Below are 20,697 nucleotides of genomic sequence, written 5' to 3' on the forward strand. Positions count from 1 at the left end.
TTCCCTGACTGCTTTTAGATTAATTAATCTCAGATTTCAGCTGAGAAGAAAAATACAGTCCTTGAACTGGGAAGAAATGGCTTATTTACTGAAAGAATTTTAGGTAGTGGTTAGTAAGTACTGGCAATAAGTTGGAGAATATGAGTGAAGATAAGTCTTGTGTGGGCTGGACCAGAGAGGCAGAATATAAGGCTGGATAGAGGAGAGTTTACTGACACAGGAGCACACTCTTATGACTCAAGGTATAGTATCTCATCTTTAGGACACATGAGCTGGTTTTAACAGGCTGTTGGGGTGGCTTGGTCATGATGGCCTACACTAAATGAGGCAGGAATGCTGGAAATGCCTTATCAAAGTGAAGAAGAGGTCAGAGGCAGAGAGGTGGATATGTTGAATGCATTTATTTAATGCCAAGAGAACAAAGGTAGTATTTTCCCAGGAAGGGCCCAGAGAACACTCTCTTGACTACGATAATAAAGGATGTTACTGAGGGTGACATCAACATCTTTGATAAAATCATCAGAAGCTGTACCCTCGAGGCCAGGATTCACAGTAGGATATGATGCTGTAGAATTAGGCTCTTTAGTACTAACTGAGATGATAGGATTCCTTAATGGCAGGAGGCAGGTAGTGGCATTCAACCATCAGCAGCAAAGTAACAGCAAGCCTGAAGTAAATGCTACCTATGTCACCAGGAGTATATACGGTAAACATTCACCCAATCTTTCTTCAAAGGACTTTGAACCACTTCACAAAGTGAAACAAGTGGAATACTCGATCTTCGCAAAGGTTGTTGTATACAGGGCTCAGCTGCTTGATATCAAGTGATCTAAAATTGTCCTCATTGTCCCTCAAATAGAGTGGACACCACACCAAATAGAGTGGATACCAGGGAATAGATGGAGTTTGGGCTCTAGTCTATTTCACAGTATTTTCAGTTGCTCCAGCGGGGTCCCTCTGATTGTTTCCCTGGTCTCTAGTGCATACCTGATAAATATTCTTAATAGCTTCTTGTTAGTTTCCTGACCTATGGAAAAAAAAATCCACTGTGGCAGAGAGGATCAAGTGAAAAATCCCTAAAATTGTACCTTCCGTATCCCAGCCAAGACAGCAAACCAGAAACAATACTGCATTCTGAGTGGAATTTTGGAGATTAGCACCACCTCCAAAGACTTACAGGATGCAGAGGTAGCATCTTCTGCATTTACCTGTATGGCATTTGCCATGGTGGAAGACAAGGGGATATTATCAACTTAATAAAGTGATAGTGCCAATCATGTCTACCATGTCAAGTATGGTACCTTTCCTGGAACAGATCAACACAGCCTCTGCATGATATGTGGCTCTTGTTCTGACAAACATTTTTTCAATCATTAGGAATATCAAAAGTGTTTATATTTATATGGAAAGGATAGCAATATGTATTAACTTGATTGCTCCAGAACTATGTTAGCTCTCCTGCTCTCTCTCACAGTGTAGTCTTTTTTTTTTTTTTTTTGAGACAGAGTCCTTGTCGCCCAGGCTGGAGTTCAGCGGTGCCATCTCGGCTCACTGCAGCCTCCACCTCCTGGGTTCATGCGATCCTCCTGCCTCAGCCTCCTGAGTAGCTGGGACTACAGGCACGCACCACTACGCCTGGCTAATTTTTGTATTTATAGTAGACCTATCATTTATTTCCCGTATCATTTACATCTCTTACACTAATGCCTTTTCTTCAACTTACTTGTATGATCTCATGGAGAATCTTCAGTGGTCAATTGTATCAGTTATTTATTGCTACAATTATGTGGTAACAACCAAGAACAACAAAAAACTGTATGATAATCAACAGTGAGTATTTGTTATTCACATCCACAGCCAGCTGAGAATTGGCTAGGTAGGTTTTCTGACCTTGGCTGGTCTTGCTCATGTCTTGGGTTGGCTGATACATGGACATAACAACTCATCTCTGCTCCATGCATCTTTCATCCTCATTAGACTATCCAAGTCATGTTCTTATGTCAATAACAGAGCCACAAGAAAAGGCAAGACCAACTAAGTATTTGTCAAGCCTCTGCTTGGATCACATTTGTTAATATTCCATTGGCTAAGTTGAGAATCAAAAGTTGAGGCCAAATGCTCTATTCAGAGGGGGAGGGCAATGCAAACATATGGCAAAAGGCATGCAATAGGGAGAAAGTGAATAATTGAAGTTACTTTTGCAATATTAGCTCAACAGCTGACAGGAAACAGTGGACCTTGTTGATGCATGGACAAGCTTGATATATTGGTGTGGGCAAAAATGGCTGGCTGCCACACTGCTGCCTCTGACAGAGGTGGCTCTAACAATTAGTGGTGGGGAAAATAATCTTCCTGATGGACACAGCTTCAAACAGTACATTTTGTCATGATGTTGCTGAAGAAGCATGTAGTCTGAGTTAAGTACTATAGACTTTTGATCTTGGTAACTGGCTTGGCTGGTCAGGGATAAGGAGGGAGCGATATTGAAGATTAGAGAAAGCGAGATTTAAGGATGAAGAATGTGGACAAAACTATAGGAATGTGCACAAAGTGTGAAGATTTTTGTAGGACGAAATGTCAGAAAGAAAACACTCACTTGAGGAGGCAAAAATTAGGTGGACAGGATGATTTCTCCAGTGGATGTCAGCTAGCCTTGTCCTTGATTGCCCCAGGTTACACAATGAGCCCACAAATGGAGTAATCATGGTGGTAGAGATGCCGGCTATGCTTGGGCTCAACAGCTTGGGCTTCCACACTAATGGTCATCTGGTGATGAGCTAGACGAGCTAGGATTCAGCTACTGCTGAATACCCTATTTGTCAGCAGCAGAGACCAATGATTTGGTACTATTCCTTGAAGAGGTTAACCAGTCACTTGGGAGCAATTTATTTGCATTAAATTCCTTCTACCCTGGAAGAGGAGTAATTCTTTCTTATTGTAATTAATTACTACTCTTAACAGGGGCTTTCCTTTCCTTCCAGTGGCACCTCTGCCAGCATTGCTCTCTGATAGCCTACACGATGCCTATTACCAACATGGTATCTTGCATTACACTGCCTCAGATCTTCGGATTATTTTGTAGCAAATGAGTAACAATAGGTGCATGAATTGTTGGATCCACTGGTCTTACCGCATACAACATTATCCAGAAGAAATCAATCAAATAGAACAATGAAATGGTCTATTATAGGCTCACTGTAGGCACCATCTCAGAGATTCTGCAGGGTTGAAATGCTAAACTCTAGGATGTGGTAAATGCACTACAAAAATGGCTAGTATATGATGCCATGTCCTCAACTGCCAGGATTCATGGATCCAGGAACCAAGAGAAAAGAAATAGGAATGCCTAGACCAGCGGAATTTCTGATATAGAGCAGGAGAAACGTAAAACGGGTGGTGGAAGAAGATGTTAAGTACCAGTTTGGGCCTTGCGTCCAGTTGTAGTGATAGTAACTGTGGCTTGTCTCACTAATCTTCCTGTGTAGATTTTAGAAAGACTGTGGCTGGCTATCACCTTGTGACAAAGTAGACTTAACATGGGACTCAAGCAGTTCTGAACTGACTGCTTTTGGGTAGACTGCAGCAAATATCTCTTTTGCACATTCCGTCGTCCACTTCCAGTATCAGTCACAGCTACATGGATAGTTCTAGGTGAGTAAGCTCAGACTTGTCCTTTCTGTTGGTGAAATCCCACTGCAAGTCAAAGCCATGTATCTTTCTGCTTCCTGTTCCAAGTCTTTCTTCAACACTGGGGTGCTGCTTTCCCACACAGAAGCACAGCCCGGAAGTGCAAGGATAATTAACGACCCTGGAGGCAACTCTTAACTAATGGGGGATGGAAACTGGTTAATAAATGTTCCCAGTTCTATTAGTTGAAAAACTCTGGGAGGCATTCTAAAAGTTCCTCAGAAGGTCTTGGAGCACTCAAACCCCAACTGTCAATCTTGATAACACACTCTTTAAATTTTATTATTTTTGAGAGTCTCACTCTATCACCCAGGCTGGAGTATAGTGGTGCCATCTGGGCTCACTGCAACCTCCACCTCCCGGGTTCAAGTGCTTCTCCTGCCTCAGCCTCCCAGTAGCTGGGATTACAGGAACCCGCACCACGCCCAGCTAAATTTTGTATTTTTAGTAGAGACAGGGTTTCACCATGTTGGCCAGGCTGGTCTCAAACTCCTGACCTCAAGTGATCCACCTGCCTCAGCGTCCCAAAGTGCTGGGATTACAGGCATGAGCTACTGCATCCGGCTGATAATATACTTTTAAGTGATTTTCTCCCTTTTCCACTCCCTGTTTCTTCACTTCTGTTTTCTGGGATCACCTTGCAAATGACCTTATACACACAAGCCCTTTTCTCAGGCTCTACTTTCAGGTGAACTAAACTAAAACAGGCACAATTAGTTAAATGCATTTATATATTTTTTCACATAAGTACTTTAGGAATTTTCTAGACTGTGTATAAGTAACTGTGAATAATAATTACTTATTTGCAAGGTGAGGTGAGAACATTTTAATCCTGCTGCGCAAATTTTTTTTGTTTAGGTAATACAGGAGTTGATGGCAATGATGGTTACTCATTCTGAACCACACTGAAATGACCTTCAATTTCCATCTGCTAATAAATACAGTCATGCGCTGCAAAATGTTTTGGTCAACATCCCCTAAGATTATAAAACCACATTTGACTGCACCTTTTCTACATTTAGATACACAAATACCATTGTGTTACAACCGCCTACAGTATTCAGTACAGTAACATGCTGTGTGTAGCCTAGAAGCAATAGTTTAAGTACATTTGTGACGAAATCCACAATGTTTGCACAACAAAATCGCCTAACGACGCATTTCTCAGAATGTATCCCTGTTGTTAAGCAATGCATGACTGTATAAGAATATCTGACTTAAAAACACATATGAACTAATGGCCAAGTGGTGAAAGGCTGTGTATGCTAAAAAATACTACCAAAAAGTTCCATACCCATAACATATGTGATATGTGAGTTTTAAGTTGTCACAGAAAATTTCAACCCAGTATTACTTTCTACCAGAAATGTCTTTAACAACTCATGATATGAATCCATATACTTTTCACACCAAAATATTCACAAAAATTGAATAATTCACTTAGCCAAATTCACTTTTTTTTTTTTTTTTTGCATTGGGTCTATTATTGATCACTAAACTCACACTGACTTCATTTAAAATTGTTCATTGCATCGCTTTTTTTTTTTTTTTTTTTTTAGATGGAGATTCGCTCCTGTCGCCATGGCTGGAGTGCAATGACTCAATCTCGGCTCACTGCAACCTTTACCTCCTGGGTTTAAGTGATTCTCCTGTCTCAGCCTCCCAAATAGCTGGGAATACAGGCAGCCACCACCATGCCCAGCTAATTTTTGTCACCACGCCCAGCTAATTTTTGTATTTTTAGTAGAGACGGGGTTTCACCATGTTGTTGCCCAGGCTGGTCTTGAACTCCTGACCTTAGGTGATCCACTTGCCTCGGCCTCCCAAAGTGCTGGGATTACAGGGGTGAGCCACTGTGCCTGGCCGTAATTGTTCATTGCATCTCTAAAATATTCCATCTTAGTATGTGTAGCACTAATTGTACTTTATTTAGGTTATCCTATTTTTCATTTCGAGGCCCTTTATTTTAGCGACAAGACACACCGGCAAGTTAAAAATGCTTTATTATTATTATTTTTAACATAGAAGAAGCTTGGTAGTGGACATGTGGCCATTCGATGTTCTTATGACTAAGAGAGTTCAGGCTCATCTCTTACAGAATGTAAATGTACCCCTATGCATGCATATGTAATTCTTCTCAAAATTAAGCTTAGTCACTAAAAGAAGATTCGCTATCTGAACTTTCTTCTACAGTTTTTTCACTTTCACCATCAGGCACTGGAGCATCTGGCCTCCTAAAAGAAAAGGAAAAAAAATTTAAAGGTCTTTTCCAATTGAAAAGAACACTTACAAACTCTTAAAATTGGTTCATCTTAGAATATTGCTGCTAATAAATCTGCCAAGTCTGTGTCCTTAGTCTCCCGCACTACCCCACTAGCATGCTTCTCTCAGGCTTCTTCGGCACCATGGGGATTCAATGCTATGCCTGTAGAGGCCGCGGCAGTATTTTCTCTTGCCAGTCCTTACATAGTGCGCTGCTTCAGCACTTTCTGCTTCTCATTACCATGGAGACCCAACTACAGACAGAGATGCGATCTGTAGAGGCTAGCATGACCAGTGCTAAATCCCTGAAGCTTCCAAGTGTACATGAGGTACAGAGAAAGGAAAGCTAGAAATGAAAAGGAAACGCTTCATGTTCAGGAAAGCTTCAGGGAGAAACTTAGAAATGGAAGAGTTCAAAAATGGCTATTAAAAAATAGGTAATGTGGAAATTTTGTAGCGAAGGAGAGTGCCTGGTCAAAAAAGGTTCTTAATGTTTGTTAAACGTTTTCACTTCCATGTTTTATCTTTACAGAATGAAAATAGAAAGTATGAGTTGGCAAAAATACTGTTTCAAAGATCCCCTAGGCATAATAAGGAGACATGAGAATGGTTAGATTCCAACTTTGCATGGATGTGCTCTAATAAACCTAAATGAAATTTTAATGATGTTATTAAAATAGTCAACTAGTTAAGCCTCAATAGTTTTGTGCCAGTAAATCATTTAATCAGTGCAGTGGCACTATCACTCAACCTCTATTCACTCTTACCAAGAAAGTAAATTAAGCAAAAAAAGTATTTTCTGGGGGCGGGGGAACCAAGAGGAAAAGGAGTAACAATATAACTGCTATATCTTTTTTTTTTGAGACAGAGTCTTGCTGTCGCCAGGCTGAAGTGCAGTGGTGTGATTTCGGCTCACTGCAACCTCCGTCTCCCAGGTTCAAGCCATTTTCTTGCCTCAGCCTCCTGAGTAGCTGGAACTACAGGCATGTGCCAGCACGCCCAGCTAATTTTTGTATTTTTAGTAGAGACGGGGTTTCACCATTGGGGCCAGGATGGTCTTGATCTCCTGACCTTGTGATCCACCCGCCCTGGCCTCCCAAAGTGCTGGGATTATAGGTGTGAGCCACCGTGCCTGGCCTATAACTGCTCTATCTTAATAATTAAAAACTACCAGACTGATTTCTCCCTCAGGCTTCTTGACTCTTATTAAACATTTAGGACACTTAAAACTCTTATTCACCACAAACAGAAATTACTATTACTAAAATAAGAAAATGCACAGTCTAACAGTTACTTTAGGTATTAAAATTATGGCTCATATTTTTAAATATATTTGGCATACTACAAAAGAGAAAGAAATACTGGCATTGCTCCCTAGTTGTCAAATATAAACCCATTTGCTCTGCTGAATAATTTTAGATTGTATCTACAAGGAAGCCTTATGTACTCAATACAGTAAAATTTTAAAGCTGGGTATGGCGGTTCCAGGATTTGACTGATGCTCCATCTGCCTAAAATACTAACATGGGACCATCATCGTCATCGCTTTGCATTAGAAGCAACAACTCTAGAATTAGTGGGCATGAATACTAGGCACATTTTACCCAGTAAATTTCTCTTTGCTATATAGTTGATTTCTTACTGTCTACACTGTGTTAAGTAGGAAAACATTACCAGTGGGAATTATTTTAATACCACATCAAAATTATATTAGTATCTATGACAACTCAAACAAATACAACAATGTACATAACTTCCTAAAATAAATGCTACTTTAGAAAAGGGTAGGTCAGGGATATTGGTTCATGCCTGTAATCCCAGCACTTTGGGAGGCCGAGGAGGGTGGATTGCTTGAGCCCAGGAGTTCAAGACCAGCCTGGACAACAGCGCAAAACCCCATCCTTTGCAAAAAAAAACAGATAAATTAGCCAGTAGCGGCCTATTGTGCCAGCTACTTTGGAGGCTGAGGTGGATTGCTTGAGCCTGAGGGGGGCAGAGGCTGCAGTGAGCTGTGACCATGCCTGGGCACTCCAGCCTGGGCAACAGAGTGAAACCCTGTCTCCAAAAAAAAAAAAAAAAAAAAAAAAGGTAAAAGCTTAGGACTAGAAGAAACTGAAACTATAAAATTCATTAATTTACATGTGTAACCATTTATTGAAACGTGATGCTATATTGCATAGTAATTAAGAATATAGGCTCTGGGTACAGACTGTCTGTGCTGAAATCCCATCCTTGTTTCTTACTTGTTGGCCAACTTTGGGGAAGCTGTTTAACTACTTTGTGACTGACTGGATTTTGTGATGATTAAATTAATAAATGTAAAGTGTGTTTGATAATATCTGGCACAAAGTATCAAATAAATATCTGCTGTTACTATGATTATTTATTTTCATCATCATGCATCTACTATTTGCTAGAAAATGTGTTAGGTACGGGAGATACAGAGATGAATAACGAGTAGTTCCTTCCCTGAAGCAGCTAATATTTTTGTGAGGGAGACAGAAATGCAAACAAATTGTTACAGAATGTGATATAGCCATGTGCCACATAATAATGTTTCAGTCAGTGATGGACTGCATATGATGGTGGTCCCATTAGATTATAATGGAGCTGAGAAACCTCTATCACCTAGTATTTACTATACTGTACTTTCTGTTATTTTATCTTATTTGACAAGGAGTCTCACTCTGTTGTCCAGGCTGGAGTGCAGTGGTGTGATCTTGGCTCACTGAAACCTCTGCCTCCTGGGTTCAAGAGATTCTCCTGCCTCAGTCTCTCGAGTAGCTGGGACTACAGGCACGCACTACCACACCTGGCTAGTTTTTTTTTATTTTTGGTAGAGAGCAGGTTTCACCATGTTGGCCAGGCTGGTCTTGAACTCCTGACCTCAACTGATTCATCTGCTTCAGCCTCCCAAAGTGCTGGAATTACAGGCGTGAGCCACAGCACCCAGCCTCTCTTGTTATTTCATTTTGTTTTACATTTTTTGAGAGAGTCTTGCTCTGTCAGGCTAGGGTGCAGGGGTGCAATCTTGGCTCACTGCAATCTCTGCCTCCGGGGTTCAAGCCACTCTCCTGCATCAGCCTCCTGAGTAGCTGGGATTACAGGCATGCACTACCATGCCCAGCTAATTTTTATATTTTTAGTAGTGATGGGGTTTCTCCATGTTGGCCAGACTGGTCTCGAAGTCCTGATCTCAGGTGATGCACCTGCCTCAGCCTCCCAAAGTGTTGGGATTATAGGTGTTAGCCACTGTGCCTGGCCTCTGTTGTTATTTTAGAGTGTACTCCTTCTACTTACTTTTTGAAAAAAAAAGTTAATGTTAAACGGCCTCAGGGAGGTCCTTCAGGAGATATTGCAGAAGAAGGAATTGTTACAATAGAAAATAGCAGATTTATGCGTGTTATTGCCCCTGAAGACTTTCTAGTCAGACAGGATATGGAGGAGAACAGTCATATTGATGATCCTGACATGTGTAGGCCTTGTATGTGTTTTAGTTTTTAGCAAAAAAGTTTAAGAAGTCAAAATAAAAAGTTTAAAGGATACAGATATAAAGAAAGAAAATATTTTTGTATAGCTGTACAATGTATGACTTGTCTTTTAAGCTAAGTAGTATTACAAAATAGTTAAAAAAGGTAAAAAAAAGTTGATAAAGTTATACTAAGCTAAGGTTAATTTATTATTGAAAAAAGTTTTTAAAATAAATTTAGTGTAGTCCAAGTGTACAGTGTTTATGAAATTTACAGTTGGTATAATAATGTCTTAGGCCTTCATATTCACTCCCTATTCACTCACTGACTCACCCAGAGCAACTCCAGTCCTGAAAGCTCCATTCATGGTAACTGCCCTATGCAGGTAACATTTTTTACTTCTATGTTTAGATATGCTTAGATACACAAATACTTGTCATTGTGTTACAACTGCCTACAGTATTTGGTACAGTAATATGCTGTACAGGTTTATAGCCTAAGTATGTCGCACGCTATACCATTTAGGCTTGTGTAAGTACATTCTATGACGTTTGCACAATGACAAAATCACCTACAATGCATTTATTGTAACAGATCCCTGTCATTAAGCGATGCACAGCTGTATATATACAAATAAGGCTGAACTGTTTGTTTGAACAGAAAAAATGGTCGCTGAAGTTGGTCAGAGAAGACTCCAAATAATTGGAAATACTTGTGAAGAATTTTATGATTCGAGTAAGACTTCGCCAGAAACAGAAAAGGTGGAAATAAGGGAGAATGACAGCATTCTGGGTAAAGAACAAAATGGGATGGTGTAGCAGGCTGCACTCAGAAACTGTAAGTCATTTGGTAGTTAGAGTGTAAGGTACCCCGGGGTGCAACATTAGATGAGATTAGAACATCTAGCAGGAGCAATAGGTGGAAACTCTGTTTAACCTTCTGAGGAACTGCCAAACTTTTCCGAAGCAGCTGTACCATTTTACATTTGTACCTGCAATGTATGAGGGTTCCAATTTCTCCACACCCTCAGCAACACTTCTTATTGTCTGTACTCATTCATTTTTTTCTTTTTCAATTTTTCTTATCGTGGTAAAATACAGATAACATAAAATTTAACATCATAACCATTTTTAAGTATACGGTAGTGTTAAGTACATTCACATTGTTGTACAACCATCATCACCATCCATTTCCAGAACTCTCTTCATCTTGCAAAACTGAATCACCGTACTCACTTATTAATATTCCCTTCTCCCTCCAGCTGCTGACCATCACTGTTCTTTCTGTCGCTATGAATTTGACTACACTAGATACCTCATGCAAGTGGAATCATACAATATTTGTCCTTCTGTGATAGGCTTATTTCATTTAGCATAATGTCCTAAAAGTCCATCTATGTTGTAGCATGTGTCAGAATTTCCTTCCTTTTTAAAGCTGAATAATATTCCACTGTATGTATATACCATAATTGTTCCTATTCATCCACTGATGGTTACTTGCATTGCTTCCATCTTTTGGCTATTGTGAAAACTGCTGCTATGAACATGCATATACAAATATCTCTTTGAGACTCTGCTTTCAATTCTTTTGGGTACATGCCCCAAAGTGGAAGTGCTGAATGATAATTCTATTTTTAATTTTTTGAAAGATCACAGTACTCTTTTCTATAGCAGCTGCATCATTTTATATTCCCACCAACAATGCACAGGGGCTCCAATTTCTTCATATCCTTACCAATACTTATTATTGTCTTTGTTTGTTTATTTATTGGGGATATCTCATTCTGTTGCCCAGGCTGGAGTGCAGCGGCATGGTCAGAGCTCACTATAACCTAACCTCCTGGGCTCAAGTGATCCTCCTGCCTTAGCCTCCCAAGTAGTTGGGACTGCAGATACACACCATTGCGCCTGGCTAATTTAATTTTTTGTAAAGATGAGGTCTCACTTTGTTGCCCAATCTGGTTTAGAACTCCTGGCTTCAAGTGATCCTCTACCCTTGTCCTCCCAAAGTGTTGAGATTACAGGCATAAGCCACTGTACCTGGCTCCTCATTCATTTTATTTTATTTTATTATTTATTTATTTATTTAGAGATGAAGTCTCGCTTATTTATTTATTTAGAGAGGCTGGAGTGCAGTGGCACCATCTTGCTCACTCCAACCTCCACCTCCCAGGTTCAAGCAATTCTCCCTGCCTCCGCCTCCCAAGTAGCTGGGATTACAGAAGCCTGCCACCACACCCAGCTAATTTTTGTATTTTTTAGGAGAGACAGGGTTTCACCATGTTGGCCAGGCTGGTCTCGAATTCCTGACTTCAGGTGATCTGCTTGCCTCAGCCTCCCAAAGTGCTGGGATTACAGGCATGAGCCACCGTGCCTGGCCCCCTCATTCATGTTAAAATAAATTTTATGCTACTTGAAATTGGAATTGCCAGGAGAACAAAAGAAAAAGTACATACTAGTTCTCTTTGGGTACAAAAAAGAAAAGCAAGCCACAAGAATCAAATGAAGATAGGAAAGCATTTTGTAAGTTGTAAAGTCTTTTAAGTATTACTAGTAATAATAAAACTCACAGCAATACCATCATTTCCAGTCTGGATATTTGTATTTTCAAGGGGAACAGAAATTTGGCTCTGCATATTTTGATCATAAATGTTCTTACTTTACCCTATAAGTTGTTTTTCATGGAAAGAAATTTAAAGACATATTTGAAAAAGTTGCTACCTTAAACTACTAAAGTTTAGCTTCTCCCAATTCAAAGAAAACACACTTTGCTACTAAAAATTTGGAAATGAGGACTTTATAATAAGTCTCTTGTTATTTTAAATATATAAGTGAATTTCCAAAAAAGACTATATCAACAAAATACAGAAAAATATATATCATGAATATCATGCGTATTTTTTTTTAACAATTTCAATCTTTGGTGGTTACAATAAAAACACTAAATTGGTGGCTACATTTTAATAAGCATATTTATATTTGTGACACCAAAATTATCAGCAAAATTCTTAATAAAAGCAAATTTTTAAAAAGTTTAAGTTTAAGCTAATTATTAAACTTATATCTTAAAAATATATCTTAAAAATATTTTTAAGATACATCTTAAAAATATATATCTTTTCAAAGAAGTTACTAGGTTGACCTCAACTAAAAATGAGCCAAAATATAGAAAGGTGCAGGAGAAAGGACGAAGTATATACAAATCTGCCCTTTTTAGCATACCAGATGCTGTGCACATTCTAATTTTGACACCCACTCTTCTCCCATTGATGTGAATCAGTGAAGGTTGTCAACTAGAATCCTCGCTGTCCTCATCTTTTCCCTATCCACTTCCTTGTTTCAGTCACACAGTCTAGGCCTGGCTAATCACAGGAATCTATTCCCTTGCAGCGAGAGAGAGATGGATTCAAGGAAAGGCACACAATTCAAGCAGGGCTAGTCAGAATGTTTCCTTATAAATGAGCTATGAGTTATGGAGAAGAGGGAACTCTCTCTCTGTTCAACTGGAAAAACTAGCAATATTCTGGGGGGCTATGTTCCCAGGCTTCAGAGAGGAAACTCATCAGTACTAGGAGAGACACGGTTTATTACACCAAGGAAGTAAAGGTAGAATGAAGTGGGGAGAGAAGAATGCCAGTCAGCCAGCCCTGATGACACTGAGTCCCTAGATCCTGTCCTTACCTAGATTTTTCAGCTATGAGAGTCCATAACTTCCCTTCTTACATAAACTAGTTTGAGTTGATTTCTGCCATCCTAAATATGAAGAGAGTCCTAAAATACCAATATTGTTGGTTTAATTTGTTTTCATTAAAGGAAGATTTGTATTTGTGTTTAAAACTAGCTACTTTAAGGACACAAAAACCAAACATTCTTTGGGAAAACATGTAAGATAAAGAGTTTAAAAACATTTTTCATTTTCTAGACATTTAAAAACATTGAATTTAAAGCAGATTAAGTACCAAAAACATTGTCAGTAAAAATATTGCTGAGTAGGAGATGATGAGGTAGTTATTATTCAAATCACTAATGGCAACTACACACACATAAAGTTATAATGTCACATGGTACTGTTGTCCATTAATGGTCTGTCAGAGCTATGCGATGGCAATAGGTGGTCTTAAGAGAGACAGGTGTCGTGGCTCACACCTGTAATCCCAGCACTTTGGGAGACTGAGGTGGGTAGATCACCTGAGGTCAGGAGTTTGAGACCAGCCTGGCCAACATGGTGAAACCTTGTCTCTACTAAAAATACAAAAATTAGCCAGGCATGGTGGCATGTGCCTGTAATCCCAGCTGCTTGGGAGGCTGAGGCAGGAGAATCACTTGAACCCAGGAGGCAGAGGTTGCAGTGAGGTGAGACTGCACCACTGCACTCCAACCTGGGTGACAAGAGCAAAATTCTGTGTAAAAAAAAAAAAAAAAAAAAAGAAAAACAAGACCCAAAACACTAAGATTCTTGAATTAGATTGTATTGACTTAATAAGGACCTCTGGGTAATTAAAAATGTAACAATTTTGACTTTGAATTATAGTAGCTAGTGAGATTAATTTGGTCTTTTCTCTTTTGAATTCTCATCAAGACAGGTATATCCTGTTCTTTGTCTTAGTAGGTAGACTCCTGCAACCATGAAAACAATTTAATGCCTAATATCATGAAGAAAAAGAAAAGCAGCTGTTTTAGGTAGGATGGACTTTTGCTATTGGTCTTGGGACCCTTTATTTCCCAGCAGCTCCTCTGCCACTTGCTTGCTAGCCACACACAGACCCACAACTGCTTTCTAACATCTCCTCTTTGATATATCTATTATCTCTCTCATTCTTATGATCAAGTTCTCTAAAAGTAGACCAATTACAATTTTTGATATGGTTTGTCCTATACTTTCTAGCTAGTGTCTGCCAGCTAATGAATGAGGACTGGTAATTACATTAAATGGAGAACGTAGCTCAGCAAAAACTAACAAAATGGAAAGAGTAAAAACCCTATTTTTGCATGTCCAGTTGTGCAACTGAGGTCTAATCTGTCCTCAATCAGCTAAAAGTCAATCTTTACTCCACTATGCTGTTGTATAGCAGGAGGTAAAGATCCCCCTGGCAGATAAGGAATGATCTTAGAGGGCAGGAAAATCTGCTGGGCATGCCATGTAAAAAAAAGTTTTCTTGCTTTCCAGTATCCTTTTGTTTAACAATAATAAATCCCCTCTTGTCTCAGCGATAAGTAGGCTAAGGTGGCTACTTTTATTTCTGGCAACCATAAGAGTGGTCATTCCACCGTCTGGGAGGATGGTATAAATGTCTTTTGGATAGATATATCCAGGAGAAATGCCAACTGAGCTGGTTCTGTTCAAAGTCTGCACAGTAACTTGAACTCAATTATATGCTTTCTTTAGTCAAATCGATAAGTTGCACACTGCACCCTCCCACTAAGGTTAGGAGTGTGTTCAACTGAACTTCAAATTCAGAAATCTGTTCTTTAAAGCAAAGTTAACAATATAGGTTCTCAGTTTGAGAAAACAGAATATAATTTAAAAAGATAACTACTCTGTATATGTTAAATACGTCTTTGTTGAGAACATAATAGTATATAGGCAACTACAGGATTATAAACAAGTTGTTATCCAAAGCCTGATAAATCCATTGTCTAGAATTTGCTACATAGTCCTTGATTAAAACATTCATAAATCACAACTAATATGTATTAAACATTTACTGCTTATCCAGAGCTGTGTGTGCTGAGTGCTTACATCATTATCTATCTAGTCTGAACAACTCTATAAGGAGCGAACTCTTCTATTTCCCATTTTACTGATGAGGAAACTGATGCACAGAGAGGTTTGGTAATCAGACCAAGGTTATACAACTAGAAAGTGGCTGGGTAGAATCTGAATACAAGTAAGTAGACCATCTCTAAAGTCAGCCTCATCCTGAGCCTCAACCATTGTGAATTTCATGACTTGCCCATGGGCAAGTCCAGAAGCTAGTCTGTTTATCCTAGAATTGTAAAAGTAGCAATTACTAGGTAACAATAGTAACGCTAGTTCAGGGACATAAATGTAAGAGTACAGAACAGGATGGGGTGAAACTTTTTTCTTTTTTTCTAAGCAAGAAAATCTAGGCAGTGATTGAAAGAATATTTAAGGCGTGATTTACCCATTGTATATTTCTGAATGTATTAACCTTTGGCCAAAAACCAATCAAATTTTTCCATTTTCTCCTTAACTCTTTTGAGTATTTTGATGACAAATACTCTTTCACATATCTTTTTATCTCACTGGTAGTGAAACTAATTTTTAGAAGCTAAACAGGACTAATTCTTGGTTATATATAAATGATTGTTATTTTCAAAAAATTTAATTTTTAAAAACAATCACGTGAATCAAATCCAATATTTACTTAGCAATTATCACGCATTTTCTACAGTTTTATAGACTTTCTAAATTCTGTAATAGTCATTTTCCTGGGAAAATTGCTAGGATCTCTTCTCTCTTATCATGTAAATATTTTTGATTTAAAATTATGTACTCTTAGCTTCCAATTTTTCATACAAATAAGCCAATCAAATAGCAATATATTTTCTGATCAGTATTTATTTCTGTATTAACCTCAGTTTTGCCCTTTGCTCAGTGCAGACAGAGCTAGGCCATTTCTTCCAACAGTTGTATGAGTTTGTCTTACTACTTAAAGCTAATAAAAAATAAAGTGTATGTTTATACTTTAAAAGAAAAAAGAACACAGAACAATCTTTACTGAAAGTTCTTGGCTGAGGCTTAAAATGTACCTAAGATTCTAAATAAAAGTGTACTCTTCCCTTGGATGGCACATTTTCTTCTCTTTCATCATCTCATACTTCTCTCCTGAAGTGAGGCTCCATAACTTTTATGTAAACATGATTCCAAAAGCACCATAATTCCTCTGTTAACACGGTAGTTGATTGCACTTATCATATCTAGCTAAATACAGTTGAAACTGGGTTGCTAGTAGTGGTGATAGGTTATAGTGAGTCATCCCCCCTGTAACCAGTGCCCCTGGTGACTAATGGCATGTGCATATGAGGTAATGGGTCAGAATTCAGGCTCCAGGCTGTGGTTGAGGAGCAGCTTTTCTGTAAGACAATGTTAATTGTTACTGGAATTCTACCCTTAAACTTGGCACTACCTCACAACTGAATGTTTCTCAACATTTATAGACAATGAAATACCCTCAAACTGGCCAAGCGAGACACAACGAAATGTTGAAGGGCCTGGGATCTTCCCCCATGGTAGTTACCTATGGACTCTATCAGGTGGTGATACCTGATGGAGTCTTGAAGAATAATAGGTTAGCCAGGCCAGTAAGATGGGGGAAGGGAGTTCCACAGAGAGAAAGGAGAACATTTAAAGACACCAAAAGGGAATAGGAAAATGATACATTCAGAGAACTGCAAGTAGTTCACTATGGCTATATGAAATAGGCATATGTGAAAGAAACGCAAGAGAGGATGCTAGTGAGAGAATCTGCATCTTGATGATAAAAGCATTTCTATGCAATACTAAGATGTTAGACTACATGTTGAAGGCAGTGGAGGGTCACAGGAAGATGTGAAGCAAGAATGAAGTATGAAGAGATCCACTCAGGCTTTAGTGGATGGCTTGAAAGAGACCAGGAAAACCAATCAGTAGCTACTATAGTAATTCAGATGACAAATGATGAGGGCGTGAACTTAACAGCAATGGATATGGAGGTATACGGTGAGACGTGAGAGATATTAAAAATGAGAACACATAGTGATTGACACTGTAGTGGGTAAGGAAGAAGACAGAATCGAGGATGATTATCAAGTTGCTAGTACAGGTAGCTGGTTGAAGTAAAGGATTATGAAGTAGGTTTAGGCTGGGCAGGGGATGAAATGAAGCCAGTAGCAGGTAAAAGTCTTGGATATCCAGCACATGCTGATGCTTACAGGGTGCTAGTTTTCCACTTATTATATTTTCTCTAGAAAAAGACAATAATTTTAAAGGTAATTTTAGTTCTCTGTTATTATAGGAGGTCTAACTGTATTTCCAGAAGCAAAAGGTGGTCATAGTTAATGTTAAATATATTTACAACCTATATACTGCAATGAGTACCAAAATGGATTGAACCTATAGGTCTGATTCACATTAAAATATGTATCACAATCCATCTGGCTTTCAATGTGTGTGTCAGAAACAATTTCCAGAACAAATGCCAAATATCTCAGAGATCCTTCAGTTCAAGTTGCCAAGCTATGCCATTGTACTTGAACTGTTTGCTACTTGGATGTATACCAACTGTAGATATATGTTTGAAATTTATTCTTGTAGACTTTAAAAGAATTCATAAATTTCATATTTTGGCAGATAAAATATGAGACAAAGACTACTTCATAATGTTTTACCACCAAAGTGTACACCTTTTCTTGGAGGACTGAGAGCCAAGAAAAATTCCAAAGTATACTCTGCTAGTACAGTAATGAATGGTTGGAGTGTGCAGCTAAATACATTGGGGTGAACTACAACCCCAAACTGGAAAGATTCTTTACAAGTACCTAGATACTTGGAAAACAGAATTCTTCTGAAGAATCTATTACAATATATTTTATACAAGATGAACTGAACTATGCAGCCAGATTTGATTTGTTTGGATGAAATAAATTGTTGTCAAATTTCTGAGCTACAATTTTTTTTATCATTTCTCAAAAATATTTTATAAAATTCACACAATAAGGGATTAAATACTTTCAGGTTAAAAAAACTCACATAAATTAGTATCTAGTTTCTTAATAATCATTAACATAGACCTAGGGAAACTTTAGCCTATTTATTTCTCAATCTGGCTTAACCTAGATTATAGCAGACTAAATTTCTTACACACTGAGATCTTAAATGAAATCATCTACCCCCCATAGATAATAATCACCCCCCACTAAAAAAGGACAAACAAACAAACAAAAAACCAAGAGGTAGTACAAAAAGGAAACCAAACCAAACAAAAAAACAACTGTCATTAAATTCCAGCTCCTTTGGATATCTAGAATCATTACTAATCTATTGAAACTGTTCCTAAAATGTGTAAAGGCGGTTTTAGTAGAATAGGATATTTTTCTTTTTGGTAACATAACAGAGACACTATTTACAAAGATGATATCCTCAACCATAAAACACTGTAGGGATAAAAATATAGAGAATTTGAAATATTTTTATTATAACTGACAAATTCAATGTCCTGGCAATAATATAATTATATTAGAAGAATTACTTACTCAAGAAGATCTGGGTCTAGTCCTTCTGATATCATTTTGTTTCTTATTGCCATCACTGGTACACCCTAAGCAAAGGATATACGATAATTTCATCATTAAAAATGCCTCCTTTATATGTCTACACATACCATCACATACCATCAAGACCTTTATGTCTACCTATATGTCTACACATACCAACAAGACCTTTAGATGCCTCATTATTTAAGAGTTCTTATTCTACTTTTAAATTAACATGTGCCGAGGACTTGAATAATCTAGTGAAGTACTCATTTTACATTGACCTAACAGAATCAGTCTTATCCAATACCACATAAGCCCAAACTACATCATTTGAGCTTATTCATTACTAATTCTGCTGTATAGAGAACAGAAATCATATTCTCACTCTTCTTATATCACCAAAAGAAAGGAAATATTACTCAAATGATTAAAATACCAGCTGAAGTGATACAATGAATAGTTAACAATATGAATAGGTATCTTTTCAAAGATTTCAGAGACTTCTGCTCTTAAGTATAGCTACATTAATGTTCTTTTATTAAGCAAACAGTTCAATTCCATTTGAACACTTTAGACACAAAAATCAAATCTAATTCAAGAACCTCCCTGGGACTATATTACACATCTTCCCAACACCGGTGCAAACACTAACTAATGACAATTTTAGAAGTATATACGTTACAAAAATAGTAAAAACACGTGAATCTCAGACTTCAGGTTAAGAATATGAAAACAGTAAGAAAAGAATATGACAGAAATAGACACATTTACTTGAAAAGGAAAGAGACTTGATGTATAACTAAACATTTATTCCAAGTTCACTTGGTAAAGCTCCAAGGGGAGAAGATGTAATCAGATCTCTGTCAACTCCCCTCTCTTCACACCATCCCCAAGGATAAGAAACACTTAACTGATGTGTTCAATTTGAGGGCCTTGATTCTATCTCCTTAAAGGAGGCAGGGTCACGGCATGGGACCCTCTCTCTCACCCCGTGTGGCATAAGAAGGAAAGTACACCCAGGCACACTCAGGAAAAAGCCCAGTCACCTCTCTATTGCTGTTGTACACTTTTCCTTTATCATTAGCCAGTTGTGATGTTCATTTTTTTACTTTTTAATTGCCAAATAATAATTACACATGTTTTTGTGTATAATGTGTTGTTTTGAAACATGTAGACATTGAGGAATAATCAAATTAGGCTATTTAGCATATCCATCACCTCAAATATTTATTATTTGTGGTAGGAACTCCTCTCCCATAGCTATCTTGAAATATACATCTTGAAGATGGGATAGGAGTTTGTCTAAAATGAAAAACACAAATACTTAGAAATACACACAAATCTTTATATAGCCTATCATATGTACACTTGTCTCAAACTTTTAAGTACATACTTGTCCAGATATACTCCTTCCCCTCCAAAATGCTGATTTTATATTTCCCAATAAAATCTCAGTTTAAGTCCAGGCATGCATATGTACAAACGTGAGAGCTAAATTTATTACAAATTTAATATGGAAAGTCTTCAAAGTTAAGGACACTATATATAACATAGTATCTTGTATCTCACAGATCTTGCCAAATTAAGTTAAATCATTAAATTTAATCCTCCTTTTTTTAAATCAGAACATTTTATGTCAAAGAATTTAATTTTTATTTACTTTTTAAAAAACTGCCCAGAAAAGATAGCTATAGAAAGAGTCATAATCACTTATTTTGGCTATGGAGGAAAAAATACCTACATCCCCTTTCACAGCCTGCTAGGTTAAATAAGGCTAGGAAAGCAGAGGCTTTCTTTTGAGTTTACAGGTTACTAAGAAGACTCTCATGAGAAGTAGCAAAGGCAAGGTGGTCATTTGCAGGCCCATTTATACACTTATCTTGGTAACTGTTGTGTTTTATCTTATAAATTAGTAAAATTTAGCTTACTAAGACTCAGGTAAAAATAAATACTTAAGTGCATTCTAAATATTTTCACGAATCAATATAAATAGCACCATCTTTGAATTCTCTTCAAAACCA

At 37.9% G+C, this 20,697-nt stretch overlaps 1 protein-coding gene across 4 annotated transcripts in view; it reads right to left on the reverse strand.

Annotated features, from left to right (window-relative positions):
* Window positions 1-5,671: 5,671 nt before the first annotated feature.
* Window positions 5,672-20,697, reverse strand: part of CCDC53 (coiled-coil domain containing 53) — a 46,795-nt gene continuing 31,769 nt past the window's right edge. For 2 of the 4 annotated variants that reach the window (XM_011973203.1, XM_011973202.1), the window contains exons 6-7: window positions 18,674-18,738; window positions 5,672-5,921 (exon numbers count right to left, since the gene is read on the reverse strand). In XM_011973203.1, coding sequence (XP_011828593.1) covers window positions 5,837-5,921; window positions 18,674-18,738 — 150 coding nt within the window. In that variant the 3' untranslated portion in view covers window positions 5,672-5,836. Of the gene's footprint in view, window positions 5,922-10,410; window positions 10,500-11,988; window positions 12,084-18,673; window positions 18,739-20,697 lie in introns of all 4 variants that reach the window. The other 2 variants (XR_001005280.1, XR_001005281.1) reach the window with 2 other exon arrangements.

This window comes from Mandrillus leucophaeus, unplaced genomic scaffold (assembly GCF_000951045.1).
Source record: "Mandrillus leucophaeus isolate KB7577 unplaced genomic scaffold, Mleu.le_1.0 Scaffold1353, whole genome shotgun sequence".
Classification (NCBI taxonomy): domain Eukaryota; kingdom Metazoa; phylum Chordata; class Mammalia; order Primates; family Cercopithecidae; genus Mandrillus; species Mandrillus leucophaeus.